This window comes from Physella acuta, unplaced genomic scaffold, assembly GCF_028476545.2.
Source record: "Physella acuta isolate Inbredline_101_S28 unplaced genomic scaffold, ASM2847654v3 ptg001028l, whole genome shotgun sequence".
Classification (NCBI taxonomy): Eukaryota; Metazoa; Mollusca; class Gastropoda; family Physidae; genus Physella; species Physella acuta.
The window spans coordinates 42501-65523 of NW_026732545.1; the positions used below are offsets into that span (position 1 = coordinate 42501).

At 33.5% G+C, this 23023-nt stretch overlaps 2 protein-coding genes across 2 annotated transcripts; both read left to right on the forward strand.

Annotated features, from left to right (window-relative positions):
- The first annotated feature begins 3460 nt into the window (after positions 1 to 3460).
- On the forward strand, positions 3461 to 13157 carry LOC131954775 (uncharacterized). The gene is made up of 15 exons (XM_059318538.1): positions 3461 to 3509; positions 5090 to 5256; positions 7034 to 7194; positions 7873 to 8029; positions 8345 to 8537; positions 8895 to 8968; positions 9227 to 9376; positions 10210 to 10315; positions 10490 to 10638; positions 11029 to 11130; positions 11804 to 11867; positions 12101 to 12204; positions 12497 to 12652; positions 12753 to 12875; positions 13136 to 13157. The coding sequence occupies exons 2-13, from the start codon at positions 5167 to 5169 to the stop codon at positions 12620 to 12622; spliced, it is 1476 nt and encodes a 491-aa protein (XP_059174521.1). The 5' UTR covers positions 3461 to 3509; positions 5090 to 5166; the 3' UTR covers positions 12623 to 12652; positions 12753 to 12875; positions 13136 to 13157.
- A 3717-nt stretch (positions 13158 to 16874) lies between these two features.
- On the forward strand, positions 16875 to 22975 carry LOC131954776 (uncharacterized). The gene is made up of 11 exons (XM_059318539.1): positions 16875 to 16919; positions 17376 to 17485; positions 17786 to 17899; positions 17981 to 18142; positions 18456 to 18584; positions 19775 to 19905; positions 20554 to 20682; positions 21060 to 21183; positions 21730 to 21826; positions 22233 to 22343; positions 22702 to 22975. Exons 2-11 carry the CDS (start codon positions 17381 to 17383, stop codon positions 22767 to 22769), a joined length of 1170 nt encoding a protein of 389 aa, XP_059174522.1. The 5' UTR covers positions 16875 to 16919; positions 17376 to 17380; the 3' UTR covers positions 22770 to 22975.
- The last annotated feature ends 48 nt before the right edge of the window (positions 22976 to 23023 follow it).

The following is a 23023-nucleotide window of genomic DNA, read 5'->3' on the forward strand; positions in this document are numbered from 1 at the left end:
TCAAGCCTTTTGCATACTGTAGCGACGTGAAAAGAGTGTAATGATGTAGCGAGATAAAACCATTGAAAGAATAATCATCTAGACGAGATGAAGAAAGAGGATGAGAGCAGGGGGGGTGGATTAAGCTGGACATCTGTTGGAAAATGTTGTTTGCCTCTATATATTAACTGCCGAGGTCAAGAAACATATGGACTCTACTTCATCTGCCCGTTGGCTAGGTCTGAAGAGGAAACTTTACTATATAGGGCTATGTATCAGTTATGATGCCGATGTAGAGCCGTTTTGATTATGTACGCGAAAGATCTAGTCTATTACTGTCTATACAGACGATTGAGTATTACTATTTGTTTTGGGTGAGATTAGTTAATATTTAAATCAGTTAGCAGTCGTTGTGGAGACGGATGAAAACTTATGATGATACAATGACACGACATTTTTTTCAATTACAAAAAAAAGACAAAAAGACAAAAAAATTCACTTTTATCGGATGGCCCCCCTGAAGTGGATGCCCGGGGCCTGGGCCCCGACCGTCTCTCCCCCCCCCCCCCCTCTCTGCACGCCACTGGGTATGTGAACTAAATATACAGCGCGCAGCAGTTCAAAAGTTGTAACAAGCCAGCACACGTAAAATGGCAGCCACTATGTTTGCGAGGTATGTTTTTCATGTGTTAGTGAATTTCACTTTCGTTCGGCGTCGTACGCATTTGTTTCATTTCGATTCGCCACAAACACTTGTTTACATTGATACAATCATCGATTCATGTTGTTTTAACCCTTCTGGGCGTTATGTTAACATGTTACGGTTAAAGCTAGGTTAATGTCAGTTGTCAAAACTACGATTAGATTTTATTTAGTCTAGTTTTGAAGCAATAGAATGTTTGTCATCACAATGCTAACACATTGCTACTCAGGGACTTCTATGATATAACATTTTATTTAAAGCTGATCGGATTTTTTTTTGGTATTTTTTTTATAACCTGAATCCTGTGTGCTATCTCAATGCTTAAATGGAAACCACCCAAGTGTTACATAACAGTCAACATAAAGCGAAGGGAAGACTTAGAGTTTAGCCTTCTTTAGAAAGAGCAATAACCGTGATAGATGAAGGCTTAAGCTAACAAAACAAAAACAAACAATTAAACGTATCTCTAGACAATATCTAAACTTTTGACTATATGTCGTGTGAAGTAGATCTAAGAGTAACTCCTGTCAGTTTGTTGTTTGTGTTGATTGAAAAAACAAATGCTCGAATCTGACCTTGTAACACGGTTGGAAACATCCAGTGTTGTGGATAGTTAAATAATAATCTCGTCACTTTATCTAGCTCACTTTTTTGATAACCCTAAGTGTTTTTTTATAAGTGTTAAAACTAAATTGTGAAATGAGAATAACAATATTTATAACCTGAGCTACTACATTCAAATGATATTTTAGACAGATACTACTTATGTTTCTCATGTGGTATGCATGTTGTCTGTTGACAGCAAGCTAGTTTACGGATATACTACACTATCTACTGAAGCCGAGCTAACATTTAAATAAGTTGCGAATGGTACTGCTCCATGGTTCAGTTGTTGTCACTGGATCCACCTAGCATTGGCAGAAACGTGACCTTTGAACTTGTATGCTAACGATGTATGAACCGAATCTAAAGCCGTGCCAGGTGTGACGTCAGGACAGTGCTTGTGATGCTTGTCTGACATGACCACAGAAGTGCCAAGTCTAACCACACTGTCACTAAAGGATTCCTAAAGTTTTATGTCTCGTTTTAACTTCAGAAACAGAATATACAATATACTGCGAGATAAATAATAGTTGCATAAGAAGTGAAGTAAAAATGTACACATCGTAACAAGACTGTTAAAAGCAGATGAAGCAGAGCTCGCTCAACTGTTACTGTAACAAGGAGAGAATGTGACCAATGTACGTTGGTCTATATGCCAGGTACAATTTAGAGCTGAGTGAACACACACTCCAGCCCAAGAGTAAATTATTTGTAGTGAAATACAGTAACTTTTATATAACTTAATCATATCTATATCATGTACACACCAGTAGTCGAAGGGGGGGGGGGGGGTAGGGGCGGTAATACCAGTTACTGCACAATGTTAAGTCATGATAGCTTTTAACACTACATATTGACCTCCTTGTCGAGCAATACGCTTACGATGACCTACTCTGCGTTACAGGTTGTGCTATTTATAAACAGTTCATGTAATCTCCATCCACACACACCCATCCCCAATCCTCTAAACGGTAACACCACCAAAGAATTCTGAGCTGAGGCTCCCCCCCCCCTCGAACAAATGCCTAAAAGAAATACTGGCTAGAAGTTAATGATTCTGATTGCTTAATGTAACAGTTTGACTTAACAACTGCATCAAAGAATTCCGAGCTCAGCTGGGAGAGTTGAACTAGATTCTTGACACCCTCGCTTACCCAGCGTGTGGGATTTGTTTGTCTAACTGGACTGTAATTATCATGTCAGCACCGGGTCTAATGCTTTAATCTAATGGAGATAGCTAGAGGCTAATGATTCTCATTGCTTAATGTAACAGTTTGGCATTGTTCAAATTTTTACCGCGCCCAGGTTCAACGGCTCCAGCCCGTAATGTTGTCAGACGCGGCAGATCTCTGTTAGTGCGTCCCTGGTCTAAACTTATTGATTTTTTTAGCAAGTTCAAAACGTTTCTATTGGTGGGGTAGGAATTTCAATATCACTATCAGTTTTAAGTAAACAAAGAGGTCACGTGACGGTGGAGATCGAATAAACCCTTGCAGCTAGTCTTTTTAAAGAGGGTGTTGTTTAATACTATCATGTTTCTAACTGATGACTTGACTTATTCTTTTGTGGCCTCTGAGGAACAAAGGACTGTAACCACACCTCTCCGCTGGTTTTAGGCAGCTCTCTTTATTTGCACCCACGAAAGCCCGGCAGCCCTTGCCTCCCCTTCCATCGTCCTTCAGATTTTAGCTGGTAGTTAACTGTTTTAAAAAAAGTTTTTAGCTATTTGATAGCGGTATAAAACAGCTTACAGCTTGTGGGTAGCAGAATAACATAGCTTATAGCTTGAAGCAGTAGCGGATTAAAGGAGGGGCTGATACGGCATAAGCCCAGGGCCCCCAATTTTTAGTGATCGTTTGAATGCTTAAATTACAGGACATAGCGATTTTATTTATTAAACAAATCCCACCCACAGCTCAGTTGTTACGCGTAAAAAAAAACACTTTAAAACGCTATAAATCAATGTACGATGATAAAACTAGGGAGAATAATCGTGTCCAATATACAGTGTATTTAAGGGATAAGTTTTCATTGATTGGAAAATACAAGTATTGTTTTAATTGACTCATATTCATCGCTACTGTTATATTTTAAATTGGATGCTACTGTATTTCACACAATATGTAATATTTCACACAGTATATTACATATTTTTCTAACTTCATCTACAGACCGGGTGACGCCTACAACATACAGTTTACAATAAATGGCGAGAAACATGTTGGTAAGTATTGGAAGGGGTGACGTGGATAACGTGGTTTATGTGAAGCAGAGAATGGCAGGTTGCTGGTGTAAGATATAGCTACAGTGGTGGTTGATGCTCGCAGTGGTTGGTGTGTACATGATTGTTTTGGTGTGTACGTAATTGTTTTGGTATGTACATAATTGCTTTGGTGTGCATATGATTGTTTAGATGTGTACATGATTGTTTTGGTGTGTATGTGATTGTTTTGGTGTGTATTTGATTGTTTTGGTGTGTACATAATTGTTTTGGTGTGCGCATTACTGTGCTGGTTTCAACAACGACAGCTTACCGAGTAATGAGATGTTGATGTGATGTTTGTTCGGCGAAATTGATAACCTTTTAAGTAGGTTGAGTCCAATTTTATCGAATACAGTGGCGTCACTATATAGGGCTATACCCGTTGTGGTAACCCTTAAAAAAATATATATTCTTCACACATGTGTGTATTAGCATTCCGTTGGCAATAGCTTTCTTAGCAACCAGAGTTTCTTTCTGGCATTTTCTCCGGTGGGGGAGGCTAACGTAACTTCCGGAGGGACGACACTTAAAACGTACGGGTGGGGAGGGTAGGCATTTGCTGTTTGAAGAATATATTTAAATATATTTTTGTTATCCTCCGAGGAAGGTGAAGGCGAGGAACGTACTCAACTACTTCTTCCCCCTCCCCTCCCCCCAAGAGATGCCTGAAACTCTGCTAGTAACTCTATTCTAATATATTTTCTCTAGTCCCCCCCCCCCCCGCACGATTCTTGTGTCACTCTCTAGGTGGTATCCGGTTTTTTTTCTTTAACGGTATCTTGTTGTTATTTTTATCTGCCCTGTGTCTATCTTGATGTGCTCGCAATCGGAATCCCGAATATTTAGCCAACCCTTCGCAATTTTTATTTGAAAAATTAAAACTTTATCCGTGTTATCGATCCATCGACGTGCGCCCTCCCCTCTATTGCCACTGCATTGACAATGACTCCGCAGTTTCGTGCTGGAGATGAAATAACAGATTTTGTTTTTCCTAATTGCTACCTATTTTGTCTCCTACTAATTTAGTCATATTTGGTACACACAATAAACAAAACATTTAAAATAGTTTACCGTCAGTAAATATTGCTCAAAACAGTTCCTATTAAATTAAAGGTATTTATCATACCAGTGCCCGACTGTGCTACAAGAATGGAGTATTTATAGTTAACTGGTAGTGAAATAAAAACTAAAAAACTTGCTAATGTCAATGTTAAACCCATCACTAACAATGTTGATTATCATTAAATAATATCTTTCAGTGTATGATAAGTATCCACCTAGCACATCACTAAATGATATCTTTCAGTGTATGATAAGTATCCACCCACCACATCACTAAATGATATCTTTCAGTATATGATAAGTATCCACCCACCACATCACTAAATGATATCTTTCAGTGTATGATAAGTATCCACCCACCACATCACTAAATGATATCTTTCAGTGTATGATAAGTATCCACAAATCACATCACTAAATGATATCTTTCAGTGTATGATAAGTATCCACTCACCACATCACTAAATGATATCTTTCAGCGTATGATAAGTATCCACCCACCACATCGCTAAACGATTACATCAGAGATGTTGCTGGACTTAAGGGGACGAAAATCATGTGCAAGGAGGCCGGATGTGGATGTTGTGCAGTGACCGTGACCTACGCCCCAGGGGGAGATAAGGCAGAGACCATGAGCATTAACTCCGTGAGTTGCCCAAGCAAGAGATTTTTGTTATATTAGATTTTAGCATAATTTTATTTTCTATATATAACATTTTGGTAAAACTCCATTTTATTCGCCGCTTCACGTTCACCTCCGGTTGAGCGTATTTTATTATAAACACAACCAAAACAGAATCAACTAGACTACCCGTTATCTAGTTAGATAACTGTGGGTTTCGGGGGGGGGGGGGGTCATCCATAAATTACATCACGTCTGTCACTCAGAGGCGTGGCGACCCTTTTCTGCGCCCGGGGACAAACTTTTCGATTTGAACCCCCCCCCCCCCGCCAAGAATTCGATATGCACCCCCCTCAAACTTTCGATGTGCACCCCCCCCCCCTCAAGATTTCGATTTGCACCCCCCTCAAACTTTCGATTTGCACCCCCCCCCCCCTCAACCTTTCAATTTATTTTTCCACCCCATAAGGTCGGCACCCGGGGACATATGTCGTCCCCCCCCCCCCCGCCCCCACCCCCTCGCTACGCTACTGCAGTGTCACTTATCGTCACAAAAAAACCAGACCCCACATTCAAACATGTTTTTTTTATCTTTTAAAAACACCGAAAACTATTCGGACTATCCCTTTATATACTGACACAACAGGTGATCTACTCAACTCCACTTCACCTGCCCAGTGTCCCGCCAAGTCTCAGACAACATGTTTTTATCGTTTAAAAAAACGATTCCAGCCGAGCATGTCTCTGACCACACTATCCCTTCATATGCAAATCGAAAGTTTTGTCCCCGGGTGACGGGAAGGGTCGCCTCTGGAAGGAGTTTGTCGATTTAAAATAGGTGGTGCCCGCCACCCTACCGATATTTTAGAATGTGCTCTAGAGTAAAAAAAAAAAGGTTGGGAACCCCTGCTGTAAAGAAACACAAGTTTAAACAGAAGAAAAAACTCATCAGAGAACAGTGAGAATAGGTGCAGTAGAAAGCATACGGACAGCCGCTTAAGCACCAGTCCCAGCCCCAAATACGTGCTGGGGACAGACAGATGGCAACAATTCCAAGCTTGCCACTGCCCAAGTGCCTACTTTTTCGAATATCGTTAAATGGGGAATGTTATTTTATTCAGAATGCATTACTAATTTCATTATTCTGGCGAAACAAGCGTGTGTTTTATATGAATACATATTATTTCATATATATAAAGCTATTTATTTTAAATAACAAATGAATTTTTTTACCTAATTCTAACCAAAAAATAAAACATATATTGAAACAAAAAAATGTTAGTGGCTCTTGAAAACCTTGGAAATTTTGAAAATTGTAACTTTTGGCTCTATATTCTCAAAGGGTTGCCGACCCCTATACTAGTACACATTCAATATTCCAAATTTTGGATTTTTCTCAAGTTTAGACTAAATTAATTTAAAAAACTAAACCAAAAATTCATAACAAAATAGGTCGAGTGATTTCCTAACGTTTTTGTTTGTTTTGGTTGTGTTTATAATAAAATACGATCAAATGGAGGATAAAGTGAAGCGGGGAGTTTTACCTACAATTTCTGTGTTTTTAAAGTAATAGTTTTTTATTGTTAAAGTTTTTTTTTTATAATCTTTTTATTAGAATCTATTGCGTCTTAGATCTAAAAATAGTTGCTTGGATCAACTTTAATTTAATTAACTAATTATATAGCTCAGTTGGGTCTATCATGAGTTACCTCCCTGCTAGCAGTTATAAATTTAAGTTAATGAGTTGTTATTTAATGAGTTACCCCCCTGTCAATATTTATTGAGTCACCTCCCCTGCCAGTGTCTCTGCCCCCTGTACAGTGTAGACGGCTGGCAGATCACCACTGTTGAAGGTATAGGCAGTCAAAAAGATGGATTCCACCCAATCCAGGAGAGGATTGCCCAGCATAACGGCACTCAGTGTGGCTACTGTACTCCTGGTTTTGTCATGTCCATGTATGGGTGAGTCAAAAATCAGTTCATTCAATCATCAGGTCAGATTGTTAAGGAATTATTTCAGTCACAATGTAAAAATTGTGTTACAGTTTGAGTTAAAGTTTCTGTCTGTAACAACTTGTTTCTTTTTACAAGAAAATAAAGTTAACAAATAAAGTAACAATATTTAATTTATTTCAATGTATAGTTTTTTAAAAGTTGATAAGCTTACAAAACTCAATAAAGCTTATTTTTGCGTAAACTTATTTGGTGATATAAAAATTTAAACTGAAATAAAACCAACAAAAACTATTTTCTAACCAGCCTACTCAATGATATAAAATTTAAACTAAAATAAAACCAATGAAACTATTTTCTAACCAGCCTACTCAGTGATATAAAAAACATAAACTACAATAAAAATAAAACCAATGAAACTATTTTCTAACCAGACTACTCATTGATATAAAATTTAAACTGAAATAAAACCAATGAAACTGTTTTCTAACCAGACTACTCATTGAAATAAAATTTAAACTAAAATAAAAATAAAACCAATGAAACTATTTTCTAACCAGATTACTAATTGATATAAAATTTAAACTGAAATAAAACCAATGAAACTATTTTCTAACCAGACTACTCAGTAATATAAAAACATAAACTAAAATAAAAATAAAACCAATGAAACTATTTTCCAACCAGACTACTCCACCAGAAGCCCCAGCTGAGCCAGCAGGAGATAGAAGACTCATTTGATGGCCACGTGTGCAGGTGTACAGGCTACAGGTCAATCCTGGACGCCATGAAGTCTTTTGCTACAGACTCTACTATTCCAGGAGCCAGGTGTGTCGAAATTGAGGTCAGTGCATTCAGTTGTTTTTTGTTGTTGTTTTTTTTATTTTATTTTTTGCAAAACTTAATGAAATCAAATTTTAGATTTTTTAGAGCTTAGTTTAAACAAATAGTACTTAGACTTACTATCAAAACTGGTAAAGGGCATAATCCATAATCCATAACACAAACTTTAAATCAATATAAATTAAAAAACAAAACACATGTGATGAATCAATGAATAGGCAAGTTTACCTAATAATTTGATACATTTAACTACAGTCATATTTAGCACATAAATAAATTCCTATTACTTTCCTATCATAATATTCCTGTCTTACAGGATCTTAATAAACATCTGTGCCCCAAAACTGGAGAGGTTTGCAAAGGGAAGCAAGAAGGATGTTCTCATGGCTTATCCCTTGACTTGCATGAAAGCAAATGGTACAGACCAAACAACCTGCAAGAGCTTGGGAAACTTCTCATAGAAAATAGCACCAGGAGCACAAAACTTTTGTTTGGCAACACATCTGCAGGTAAGTTGTTCTGGCTATTGTTTAGAAAAAAATTGTCTAATTGTAATCTCAACATAAGTGAATGTTAAAGTCAGGATACATTTCTACAGAACATAAATGAAAGCTTAATCAAGAAATAAAAATTTAGTGGTCTGGGATCTAATAGTTTATTCTCCTGTTTAAAATTCATTTTTTGTCAGGATATGTGAAGAAAGAAAAAAGGTAAATAGAGAGTAATAGTCAACAATTTGTTTTGATTGTGATAGTTTTATACTGAATGGTAATATAAATTTAATTTTAAAAATTAACTACAACACACACACAATATCTATTTTGTTATTATTGTTAACATTGTATGAACTTGTCTTTTGTCTCCAGGTATATTTAAAAATGAAGGACCCTATCAGGTTTATATTGATCTTCATGGGGTGAAGGAGCTCTACCTGTTTACAGTAAATTACTCTACTTTTACTTATTTAATTCAAAAGGTTAATGTATATTAAATCTTTCTTAACTGAATAATGTGAAATTGTGGCAGAAATATTATGAAAAAAAAGCTCTGAAGAATAAACAAGAATATAGCTATAAACAACTTATATTAAATACACTGTTGTCTGCTATTTAACATGTCACTTTCACTATTTTCTCTATATCCACCTGTTGATGTCAGTAAAAAAATTTGATCCCCACTGATGTAAAAATCCTTACAGGAAAACACAGACAGTGTTGTGTTTGGTGGCAACACCACACTCTCTAAGCTGAAGGACCATCTGAAGGAGCTGCAACACAAGGCTGGCTTCTCCTACTTCACTGCAGTCATTCGTCATCTCAAAGTCATTGCCAGTGTGCTGGTTAGAAATGTAAGGCACCTTCTGATTGGTTTTAATTATTAGAAATATCTCAGACTACTTGCTACTATTTACGGCTTGTTGAATCGAATTTATGCCTTTGCTATTGATTAAAGGAAACTTATGCTGTTTTTTTTTAACTTTTAAATGTAATTTAGCTTATTTAATAATCATTTCTGGATGGATGGATGGATGGATGTGTGTCCGCAGCTTTAAGTCGTATCTCCTCCTCAACGAAGCAATATCGAGGACTAGTTCCAAAAGCAAATATGTTAAGCAAGTTCCAAGGATGATTTTGGGCCAAAAAAATTCCCTGAATTCCTTCCTGGATTTCCCGGAAAAGCCAAAAAACCTCGAACAAAAGCAGTTTTTGCTCCATATCTCGGCAACCAGACCACTTAGCGACTTGAAACATTTACCAATCGATTCCTGCCATAATTTAGAACAATATTGCCGAAGAAAGTTTACAAAAATATCCTTTTGTTCGGTCACAAAAAATTAATTAAGAACCTTTAAACTGAGCATCGTGTAGGCCTAGGATGATATTTACTACTTTTTTAAACTGAGCATCATGTAGGCCTACTCGTTAAAATAAAACTATTTCGGTTGATTTAAAATCTCGCTAATAAATATTTTTTCTATTTTGTTTTGAGTTATTAAAACTACTTGTGTTGCATTATTTATTTGCTGAATATATGATTTATCTTGATTTAAAATTGTTATGGATAACATAAGGAAAATGCGCTTAAATTGTCACTAGACTTTTTATTAACTTGTTTTTATTTAAAGATCTTAAGTTAAATTAAAAACTAAATTTGATAATACTTGTCTTAATAATTTTGCAGGCTGGTTGCATTGCAGGAAATTTAATGATAAAGAAAAACTATCATGAATTTCCATCAGATCTTTTCACTTTGACAGAAGCCATTGGAGCCAGTGTTGGTATCTTTGGTAAGATTTTTTTTCCTGACACATTTGTATGAAATTAATTTCTGTTAATTATAATATCATTCAACATTAGAAAATTGTCAGTTATAAAAATAATTTGATTTTGATTGTATTAGAAAATTTTTTTTTAAGAGTGACAATTTTAAAAAATTAAAATCAGCTATTTAATGTATCAAGATGCTAAAGATGGCAGCACAAAGAAATACAGCCTGTTGGACTTCCTACAAAAAGTGGACATGAAACAAAAAGTCATAGCTTTTCTTCAACTCCCAAGTTTCAAACAGTCTGAAGTCTTACGATCTTTTAAAATTACTCCAAGATGGCAGGTAGTCTACTGAAAAAAAAAAATTTTTCATATATCGACACAATCCTGTTTTAAAATAACCAGTCATAGCTTACTGTTTAACTAAGAGGTACATTGAAGCAAAACCTACTCTTACGAGAAATTTTGAGAAAAAAGAATTTCTCTCAAACAACTTTGTACCATTGGAATAACAAATTATGTATGGTCTGTTACATGAACAATATCTCACTTTTAAGAGAGTATAAGATAGTATAGCTTTGAGTTTATAGAATGCCCTTTGTTAGAGTAAACTAAAAATTTCCATCTGCATGAAAAATGGCAGAATATATAATTAATTTAAAACAGCTTAAAAAATATCTATGTTTTTGTTTGTATTAAAATGGATGTAAGTTTCTAATATTTATTCTAACAGAATGCTCATGCATATGTAAATGCTGCATTTAAGCTTGGAGTTGAGGGTAAAAAGGTTACAGGAACTCCATCTTTTGTGTACGGAGGTATCAGTAACAATTTGGTAAGCTTCACTTAATCACAGCACAAACACAGCTGAAAAATTGTTAAAATTTTGAAACCTGTCTGTAAAGATAAAACATACTTACTTCTAGAAGCATTTGGTTACTATGATATCTAATTCTAAGAATACTTTAAATCTGTGCTGTTCATTGCTTGAGTCTTAAGTAAATGAATGGGAAAAACAGACTTTTTCTGAAAAAGTTAAACTTTGCCTGTATGTTTCTGAGATCATTGGTTTGAAATAAGCCTATAGCTATAGAATTTTTTATTTGCTTTAACTTGAAAGATGTTGGATTTAGTTTAGAGGTGGTGGGAGTGCAGGCTGTACCATGTGAAACTATCAGAGGGAGATTAGCAAAAGCAAAAACTACAAATAAATAACTGAGTGTTAAGATATTTTCCATATTAATTAACAAGTAATTACAGTAAAATACATCATTAAGCACAGGCTGTCTTCATCATATCAAGGAGGGGTGGGGGGGGGGGGAGTGTTGACACCCAAGCTAAAACTGTTAAATTCATCCCTTAGTATGGCGTTAGTTCATTACACAGAGAGGTTAGAATTGAGACCAGCATTACTGAACAAGGTAACCCATGGCCTAACTATGTCTCTTGTCATAATAAATTAGATCAGTTTGTTAAGACGTTGTGTAAAAATAATTTTTTATTTTCAGATTCATGCTTCTAATGCTGAAGCATTCATTAAAGGGAAGGAACTCGATGACAAAGTAATTTTAGGTAAAAATATTTTCATTTCCCTTGTATGTAATTTAACTTTCTAACTTAAAAAATTTAATTTTAAATTGTAATATAAACATATAAGTGAAAAACTGTGTCCTATGTATCTGGTTAATAAACAATGATAGTGTTAAAAAATAGAACTTGTAGCCAATTGGTACCTTTTTCCATAACATATGTGAATGATAATAATTGTTGAAACTACAAATGTTTTAATAAAAAATTTCCTTTAGAAACATTGAAGGTTTTATCTGCTGAGCTGATTCCAGCAGAAGATGACCCACTTGCTGCGTCTGCTAAATACAGACATGACCTGGCTGTCAATCTTCTATATAAGGTGCGTGAAGGGTAAAGAATGTAGCTTTTTCTATTTTTTTCCTGTAATTATTTTTAAAATGTTATTATTTTTTTAATTTGACTGAATGAATATTATCCAATCAAGTATCAAAGAATATCCTTGACAAGATTTTTATCTTTGTTTAATTTAATGGATAGCATGTATTTATTTTTAAATATATATTTTTTTATTTTACAATATCATAAGACTTAAAGATTCAAAATTGTTTCAACTAAAGTCACTGTAGTTTGTTAAATAGCATTAAAAAACTGAACTATAACACACCTGACAGACACTTTTAGAGGTCTACAAACCATCAGATCTGAGAGTTCAAAGTGGAGCTGACAGTATGGACAGGACTTTGTCCTTTGGGCTACAAACTTTCCAAGAGAAAGCAGAGGAGTTCCCTCTCAAGTAAGCTCTATCTAAATTGGAAGCACCTTTACAGGTTAGAACTAGTCTGTTTTATTGGTTTTACAATAGTAATTTTTATTTGATAAGTAAATATATAACAGTGTAATTATTTCTATTAAATGTACCATTTATAGGCATCTGGTGAAACTGTTTACACCAATGATATTCCAAGTTTCCGCAGAGAACTTTGTGCAGCTTTTGTAATTTCTACAGTAGGGTCAGCCACACTTGAACATGTAGACCCATCTGAAGCTTTGGTAAATAAATAAAATATTATAAATTGTATTTCATCAAATAAAATGATATTGTTACTTTATTCAAAATCAACTGTAATTCTTATTCTTAGTATTTTTTGTCCAAGCCTAAAACTAAATGTGACTAACTTGCCTGAAACGTAACATAATTCCAAATCTTACACTACACTAAACTTTAAGAGTTCAAATATTGTAGACTACATGTGGATAAGGCTATAAAACCTGCTCCTGGCTAGAGCTAATTATGGTATTAAAATCTGCAGGCAATCCCTGGAGTTGTGAGCTACATCAGTGCTGCTGATATTCCAGAGGGAGGCAAGAATGATTTCATAGACTGTTTGATGTTTCCTGGAATGCCACATGAAGAAGTAAGTGCTAAAATAACAATATTTGGCTAAAATCTCTGCTCATTTGAAGCCATAGTTTTTAATATATAACATCAGATATTTTAAATGAATAAACGAATTTATAAGTAAATGTTGCAGGGTTACATTGCATTTTCCTTGGAATAAATATGCTATAAATATCTAGAGAAAAAATTCATAGCATGTTATTCAATGTTAATGTAAAATAAAAAAATTTCCAATGGGAACATTTATGCTAATGTATAGGATACAGGTTACAAATGTAAGCACAGTATTATAGGTATTTCCAAAAATTGTAACTAATATTAGTTGGTGCTTTTATAAGAAAGTTTTTACCAAACTGGATCTTTTAGACATTATTTGTACTCTAAATTTGATACAAGGTTAAAAGGATTTGTCTTTATCAATACACTTTTAGGTTTTTATCACAAAAGAAGTCTCTTATGCTGGCCAAGCTATTGGACTAATACTGGCTGGTAATTTAATTTTCAATGCTTTATCTTAGTAAATCTTTAGAGCCTCAAAAAAAAACGTTTACATTTTTTATTGTTTGATTAAACGTATTACCTTTTTTACTTTTTAGTGTTTCAATCTTTTCATTTGTAAAATGTGATTAAGTTTACAAAATGAGACTTGTGAATAAACAGAGAGACAGAGCATTGCTGATGAGGCAGCTAAGAAGGTGAAGGTCACCTATACAAATGTACAGGAACCAGTGACAGAACTAGAAGAAGCCATTGAGAAAAAAATTTTCCATGAGGGAAAAAAAGAGGAAAAAGTTATTGGCAGTCCAGATGGTAGGAACTTTTTTGCTTTATAGTTTCTCTTTTGAACTTACCAATAAAAAAATTTAAAAAACACATTCGATTAAGACTGTTATCTTATATTTCTTTTATTAGATTTTCTGTGAATAATAGAAAAATATTTTTGTTCTTTATTACTCAGATGCCTTCAAAGATTCAGAGATTGTTGTGTCAGGTCAAATCAAAGAAGGCTCACAGTATCACTTCTACTTAGAAAATCAGGTAGTTTAGTTAGCTAATACATTATTAGTAGTACACTGCTTAAGAGGACATTTTACTAATGTTCAGTCAAATATGGAAGTTTATATAAGTTACATAAATATAACTTTATTTCAATACTTCAACTGTGCCCATGAAACATGTCTGAAGAATAAAATAAATGTTTCATTCTACTACTATTCCTTATTCTCAGCCTACAGTTTGAGAAACTATTTTGAAAAATTTTCCTTTTAAAATGTACATCAGGTGTCTGTGGCAGTTCCATCTGAAGATGGTATTGACCTCTATGCTTCTACACAGTGGGCAAGCCATAACCAAAGAGCTGCAGCTAATATCTTAGGCAAGCCATTAAATTTGTAAGTTTTGTAACCTGCTAATATCTTAAGCAAGCCATTCAATTTTTAAGTTTTGTAACCTCCTACCTACTAATATCTTAGGCAAGCCATTCAAAATTTGTAAGTTTTGTAACCTGCTAATATCTAAGGCAAGCCATTCAATTTGTAAGTTTTGTCATCTTCTACCTGCTAATATCTTAGGCAAGCCATTCAATTTGTAAGTTTTGTAAACTTTTACCTACTAATATCTTAGGCAAGCCATTCAATTTGTAAGTTTTGTAAACTCCTACCTACTAATATCTTAGGCAAGCCATTCAAAATTTGTAAGTTTTGTAACCTGCTAATATCTAAGGCAAGCCATTCAATTTGTAAGTTTTGTCATCTTCTACCTGCTAATATCTAAGGCAAGCCATTCAATTTGTAAGTTTTGTAAACTCCTACCTACTAATATCTTAGGCAAGCCATTCAAAATTTGTAAGTAAGTTTGTAACCTCCTACCTGGTCAAGTTTAAGTCAAAATAAAGTTCCCTTTCAGCCCTTGCGGACCACTAGGCAGCTGAAGTAGATTTCAATTGTTTCTGTGACCTTAGCATCATAGCATGTGAAGTGATAGGATAGTTAACACTATATTTCTTTCATGTCAGCCATTAGCAAAAAGTGTTTCATGTAATGTTTTAAAACTGACTCTTCAGACAATAAAAATCAAGATCTATCAAAATATAGGCCTATATATATTAAATTTGAATTAATATATTTAATCTGTAATGGGAGACTCTTTTATTCCAGCATCAATGTGATCTCAGGTAGAATTGGAGGTGGATTTGGGGGCAAATTTTTCTACTCCTGCAGTATGTCTGCTGCTGCAACTTTAGCATGCTACATCACCAAAAGGTAAACAGATGGGAAACAAAATGTTCAGATATTTAAAGATAAGCCAGTCTAATTTATAGAGGAATAATGTATAAATTATGTGTTTTATGGATATTGCAGTATTTTGCTGGGGAATGATTAAGATATTACATTGATAATCTTGTGTTGATAGAGGAAAATTTATATACTAGATGGAGTATCTGGGTATAAATTTAAAAATAACATTATTAGGTTTCAATGTAATTTACATTACATGGGCAATATTCTTAAGTTATTTTGGAGTTTTAGTGATGAGTGGATCATTTGTTGTCCATGAAAAAGGTTATGCAAAAAAAACTGACAAAAGTAGTCACCTAAATTTAATTGCTGGCAGACTATTTTATAAATTGCTTAAAATTTTTGTTACAACAATAAATTGTATAAAAAATAAAAGTTAAGAAGTTTTAAAGAAAATCTAATTCAATTACAAACTTTTTAAAATTATCTGCTGCAAGCATAAATATTTTTTTCTCCCACAGGCCTGTTCGTCTCTGTGTAGATTTGGCAACAAACATGAAATTATCAGGAAGGAGGTTTCCAATTTTGGCCAAATATAAGGTAACAATAAAAATAAAATAACAATTTAAATATATATATATATATATATATATATATATATATATATATATATATATATATATATATATATATATATATATATATAAAATATTGTATGTTTTACAGTTTCTATGCTGTTCTAGAGATCTAGCTTTTCTGGCTAAAAAGATTTTTTTCTTTTTTGAGATGTATTCTTATGGCCCAAATATTAAATTAAACTTGAATTTTACCATAGGCTGCTGGTTTGAACAAAGAAGGAAAAATGCAAGTGATTGACCTTGATATATATGCAGATAGTGGTTTCCATCCTTCATTTATTATTTCAAGGATGCCTCAGTCACTTGACCAAGGTTAATCCAATTAACAGTTTTTAATTATTTTTTAGAAATGTTTAATGCAAGTGAAAAAAACGATTATTTTAAGCTAAAATTTTCTCATACTTTTGCATAACAATGATGTAGAAATTAATAATAAATAAAACTATTCTATCAGAAAATATGTTAAAATCAACACTAAAGTCCTAATTATGTAAATATTTTAATTTCTTTGTTTTATATTTTAAATAGTATTTTGTTAATATTTCTAATAAAATACATCTGTTACAAACAATTCGATTAATGATGTGAAAAATATGACCACAGTGGCTACTATTGTCACTGTTAAAAAAATAAGCATTATTATTAGTATTGTAATTCACCTTTTAGAAACAGTTGTATTAATATTTTTTAATTAATTTGTGCATATAAAAACAAACATTTTAAACTGCTGCATTTACAGGTTACCACATCCCCAACTGGCGTGTTATCACCACACTTGTCCGCACCAACAAAGCCACATCACAAGCTTGTTGAGGACCAGGTATTTCAACTTTCTTCTCTCTAAAGTAATGAAAGTAAATGTTAAAAGCACACAGTATAACAAACTGTGTCATAAAATAAAGCTTTCTTTTTTTTTAACTTCTTTGCTGATTGTAATCTTTGATGGGATTTCCTCTAACATAATTAAGTATTAAGTGTCAACTTTTTAGTCTTCTTTTGACCCATTGACTGATTTCAGCCTGCTTTTCTTTCTTTATTTGATTCCAAGGACTTTGTCCATCCAAGAACAAACTTCAAGGCAGTAGATGTTTAATTTTGGAGTTTTCTCTCCTAGATGTGTTACTGTCCCAAGCTATCTAGTCTAAGGGGGAGTTTGGCCTTTCAGAAACCATCAGCTTTACTATCTAAGCCATGCAATTTTAAACACTTTAATACAACTTTATTAAATCGTATGTGTATATATATATATATATATGATCTTTTAAACCTGTTTTAGGGACTATGCCAGCTTCCCTGATCATAGATGGTATCCTTGAACATGCTGCAAAAGAAGTCATGATGCATCCAATTCTTTTTAAAGAGATAAATTTGTATGAAGAAGGCCAGGTAAACTTTTAGCTGCTAACGAATATTTAACATTTACCTAAGCTCAGTAACATAAACTTAAACTGCAACACCCTGTGATCAAGTTATTAAGTTATTTGGACAATAACCTTAGACAAGCTTTATATATATATATATATATATATATATATATATATATATATATATATATATATATATATATATATATATATTTTTTTTTTTTTTTTTTTTTCACATGTTTATCCTAACCATAATATGTAACAATTGCAGAAAAAGAGTTTAATTTATATTTTTATTTTATAACAAAACTCTCTTCTTTAGACAGACTTAGAGGGTATTACCCTAAAACATTGCACCATCAGAGATTTGTGGCAGAGACTTAAACAAATTGCTGAAGTCACTGAGAGGATAAAACAAACAGATCAATTCAATCAGGTACGTTAATTTAAATTGTTGAATTGCAAAAAAAATATATATTCACAATTAGTTAATATTTTAAAAATGTTTTTCACCCAGAACAACAAATGGCGTAAGCGAGGTATCACCATGTGTGCTGTTAAATTCAGAATTCTTTACTACCCTCCAGGCCATGAGGCCAACGTTTCTGTGTTTGCTGATGATGGGACGGTCACTGTGATGACCTCAGGAACAGAAATGGGGCAAGGACTTTATACAAAGGTATTTATGAGTCTTTAGCACATAGCTAATGGGAAGGGATTATATACAAAAATAGAATTGATGGCAGGAAGTGTATACAATAGTAGAACAAGGGGAAGTATTGTACACAAAGTACTTGGGAAGTGGTTCGCTATTTCAAAAATAACAAATTTAATTAATCAACCACTGTGGAAAATTAATGTTGGCTTACCAGTTGTTTCTTTATTGTTAAGAATAATCAAATTTTTTTTTTATCTTACACTCTCTTACAATTATAATATTTTTTAAATCTGTCTAAACAAGATGATTGGCATATTTTTGTTTTATCTGGCAGGTCTCCCAAGCTGTTGCCAGGACACTGAAAGTCCCACTGAATTACGTCAAAGTACGACCTCTGCAAAACAACACCATACCCAACCCAAGCTTCACTGGAGCAAGCTTTGCCAGCGAAACATGTGTCTCTGTAAGTCTATCATGGCCCTATCTCTTTAAACTAATGGTTTTTTTTTCTATACTTTCTTCCCCAAAACACAGATGATTGAAAATTGAAGAATAAAGACGCCTAAAAATCTTTATTTGTCTATGCTAATAGTACAGTATTTTTTCACAGTACAGTATCTTTTCACAGTACAGGATCTTTTCACAGTACAGTATCTTTTCACAGTACAGTATCTTTTCACAGTACAGTATCTTTTCACAGTACAGTATCTTTTCACAGTACAGTGTCTTTTCACAGTACAGTATCTTTTCACAGTACAGTATCTTTTCACAGTACAGTATCTTTTCACAGTACAGTATCTTTTCACAGTACAGTATCTTTTCACAGTACAGTATTTTTTCACAGTACAGTATCTTTTCACAGTACAGTATCTTTTCACAGTACAGTATCTTTTCACAGTACAGTATCTTTTCACAGTACAGTATCTTTTCACAGTACAGTATCTTTTCACAGTACAGTATCTTTCTTGATGGGAATTGCCTGTGTAGCGCGCATCAAAGGAGACTATAGCGCCAACGCGTTTACTGCATAAATTAGTGGCTACAGCCATCATTTTTCCTCCCTTCTAAGGCTAAGCAGACAGTTTATATACCCTACTCCCGAGTGTCTCGGATGACACCATGCTCTCTGCACAAATTCAACCTGTGACAATTTCCCCTGGTTTTGTGCTAACCTACCCCAAATAACTCTATGTTAAAACTTATCGCGATCTCTTGAAATTCTAATAATTGTATTATAGAAACTACAGGCTATTCCCTTTACAATGATATAATTTATATAAAACATCAATTAGTGGTTCCTAAACAATAATACCTTAAACATGCACATAATGTGAAAATATCACCTAATTAAAGTGGATTTGGTGACTAAGAAATTCTTATTAAAGATCATGCTAAACTAAAAGTATTTATTAAGATTTTAAAAATGTCTTCTTGCTCAATACTAAGCACAATTGACTCATTCTTAACTTATTCACTATATTATCTATTGCCTCAATGTGTGTCTCTAGGTGTCTACCCACATTGTGTGTCTTAGTGCGTTAGCCTCATTAAACATTTATGTCTGAATTTATGTCTCTCTGGACCATATTTTGTAGTTCCATCATGAATAAACAAGACTCTAATATTAAGTTGTAACTTTTAATTCTGTCTTAGGCAGCCATCAATGCTTGCAGAGAACTGAATGAGAGACTTGAGCCAATGAGGGCTAAGATGCCAGATTCTGATTGGCCAACTTTACTCAAAATGTGTCATTTTAATAACATTGATCTGGCAACTCGAGCTAAGTAAGATTTAGGCCTACAGTAGTTTTTTTTTTTTAATTGGGGTGTTAGTTCATTTTTGTATTACTAGGACCTAAGCATTTTTGTATCAACAATAGAAATTATTTAAATTTCTTATATATTTAGTAAATTCTTAGATTATTTGATCACACCTTTTCTAGTTAACATGTTCATGACATTATAACTGAATGACTGTTTAAATTTTAAACTAGTATTATCAAGAATCTATTACCGCAGTAACCTTCTAAAATTTCAGAATTTAAGTAAGCAGCCTTTAAATATAATTTATTCTAAAAGAAACTTATCTTCTTCTTTCTTCGTTCTTAATTGTATTACTGGAGAGGATTTCCTCCAACACAATTAAGTATTTATGTGTCAACTTGTTATGTGCCATATACAGCTTTGACTGATTTTAGCCTGCTTTTCTTTTTGGATTTGCTTTTGTAGTCTTTGCCTAACCAAGAACAAACTCCATGCCACCATTGTTAGATTTTGGAGTTTTCTCTTCTAGATGAGTTTCTGACCACAGCTATTGTCCCTCATCTACCTGGGGGTTCAAACTTGGAACTTATTGGTTTAGCAACCACACGTTTTACTTGCCTGATGAAATGCAACTGTATAAGAACCTAACAAAAGTTACTCTATACCTAGATCTGACAAGAGAGATGATATTTTTCAATACCACACCTACTGTGCTGGTGTTGTTGAGACTGAGGTTGATGTCCTAACAGGGGAATACCAGGCCAAGAGAGTTGACATAATGGCTGATTTTGGGGAGAGGTAACTCTAAACTTTTTTTTTTGTTGAGAAAAGATTTCTGATACTCAAATATAATTTTAAAAATGTATGTTAAAGTATAGGCTACTCTTCTTTATAATCTGAAGAAATTATACATCCTGACAAAAGAGTAGTTTTGTTGAATTATTCAATTTATTAAAAACCAAACCTTCAAATTTTGTTTTAAAGTATCAAATTTAAAAAAATAATTCAATATTTTTTTTAAAAAACCTTAAACATTAGTTTTACACTATCAAACTTTGATAATTCGAATTTAAAAAAAAAATTTAAACCTAAAATTTTGGATTTACAGTACTGTATCAACCTCTAATAATTTGATTTTGGAAAAAAATGTAAATCTTAAAAATTGTGTTTTACAGTATCAACCCAACTGTTGACATTGGTCAAGTAGAGGGAGCTTTTGTCATGGGCCTTGGTGCATATTTGTCAGAGGACCTTCATTTTGACAAGAAAACTGGCCAGGTCCTTAATGATGGCACATGGGTATGTAAGATACTCCATTTTTTAGATAGATAGTAAATTATGTGTTTGTAGATCAATTTAATTATATATAGATAGTGAATGTAAGACACTCCAATTTCATAAAGAAAATAAATGATTGGTTTGTAAGACACACCATTTGATTAAAGAGAGTGAATGATGCATTCGTAAGAAACTCAGTTTTTTAATGTATAAGACACTCGAATTTCATATGGACAGTGAATCACGTGGGCATGTAAAACCCTGCATTATCATATATAGTGAATAATGGCATTTGAGTATGTAAGACAGATGAAGTAAGAGTTCATCTGATTGGCATTTGCTTGTGAATCGATTGTGTGACCAGTATAATGCAGTGCTCCCAAATTTTCTCTAAACTTTTGAATACAACAATCGTACCCTAGACCAAGATGGGACACATATTGAGACATTTTGGTTAGCTAAACACTGCTGCTCCTCTCTACCATAGCATCCATTGGAAAATTAAACATTGTAATTAAAAATTAAACTTTAAATTTTTTATCTGAAGCTCTGTTGTTTGCCCACCAGGAATACAAACCTCCCACAACAAAAGACATCCCCATAGACTGGAGGATCCACTTCATGCCTGACACACCCAACCCTGTTGGAGTCCTCAGTTCTAAAGGTAGGGAATGTTTAGGGAACATGAAGGGAATATCGGCCTATTGGGAATTATGTAGATATTATGTAGGGGCTAAGCTCTCATAAATACACAGTTGAATTTCTTCCCAAGTATATTAAAACTTCTAAACAATCCCAGACAAAGCTTTACTTACTGAAGAACATATCAACTAACTGAAAGAAAACATCACTGGCAACAAACAAACCACATGTTGAAAACTTTAAACTTTATTTCCTTTGCTTCATTCTGTTTTCTTTCTTAATTCTAAAATGTTTTATTTTTACAATATTTCACAGATATTGAACTAACTTGATAGACCTTGTTTAGCTAAACAATCAGTAGATGACAATAAAACACAGTCATAAATCCTATTTTATACTGCTAAGTTTTGCTTTTCTACTAACTGTAGCTGCGGGAGAACCTCCCATTAGTCTGGCTGTTGGAGCTCTTCTTTCTATCAAGAGTGGAGTGGAGGCAGTCAGAGAAGAGTTGACTGGTGAAAGATCTTTTATCCCTGTTGGTAAGTCCTACAATGTTAACCCTTTTTGTTCTGTTGGTAAATTTAGCATTCTTGGGTACTATGTTGCTGCTGTTTAGTCCTCACAAATGTTAATAAAAATGTCTGTTGATTCTTTAATTTTCAATCAATACATTAAGCTTTTAATCCCGTTGGTGCTAATATTTTTCTAGACCATATTGTTAATTTAAAATTGTAAACACAGTTTTAAAGCAGGGTTCTAAACATGTATGTGATAAATGACTGGTTTTATATTTTGTAAAGTTTAACTGCTGAATAAAAAAATAACTATTACAAGCCTTGCTATGAATATGTAAAACAATACATTTGAATTAAATCACAAATATGATTTCTGATACAGAGGCCCCATACACAGTGGAGAAGGTCCAGCTTAGCTCTGGTATCAACTTGGAACATTTGCGACTCTAGCTGGAAATTTCATTTTCACATCAAATCTTGGATTTCAAGGAATTAGTAGAAAAACTGAGACAAAATTTTCTTTTGTTAAGATTACAGTTCATTACAGCTTTCATATAATCTCACTCATAGTATTTATATTGTTGTTTTTACTTTCAAACTGCATCTTTTTGATGGTTAGCCTATAAAAACCATATATTTTATTTCCCATAATTTTATCAAAAAAAAAGTATTCCCTTTGAATTATATATTTAAATTCTACTATT

What these genes read in the sequence shown, in the direction of transcription:
- LOC131954776 (XM_059318539.1), top strand. Translation starts at nt 17,381, where the DNA reads ATGCCAGCTTCCCTGATCATAGATGGTATCCTTGAACATGCTGCAAAA. An exon ending in ATTTGTATGAAGAAGGCCAG is followed by an intron (nt 17,486 to 17,785) that starts GTAAACTTTTAG and finishes TCTCTTCTTTAG; the next exon opens with ACAGACTTAGAGGGTATTAC. An exon ending in GATCTGGCAACTCGAGCTAA is followed by an intron (nt 19,906 to 20,553) that starts GTAAGATTTAGG and finishes CTCTATACCTAG; the next exon opens with ATCTGACAAGAGAGATGATA.
- LOC131954775 (XM_059318538.1), top strand. Translation starts at nt 5,167, where the DNA reads ATGTGCAAGGAGGCCGGATGTGGATGTTGTGCAGTGACCGTGACCTAC. An exon ending in AGGAGCTCTACCTGTTTACA is followed by an intron (nt 8,969 to 9,226) that starts GTAAATTACTCT and finishes AAATCCTTACAG; the next exon opens with GAAAACACAGACAGTGTTGT. An exon ending in AAATTACTCCAAGATGGCAG is followed by an intron (nt 10,639 to 11,028) that starts GTAGTCTACTGA and finishes TTATTCTAACAG; the next exon opens with AATGCTCATGCATATGTAAA.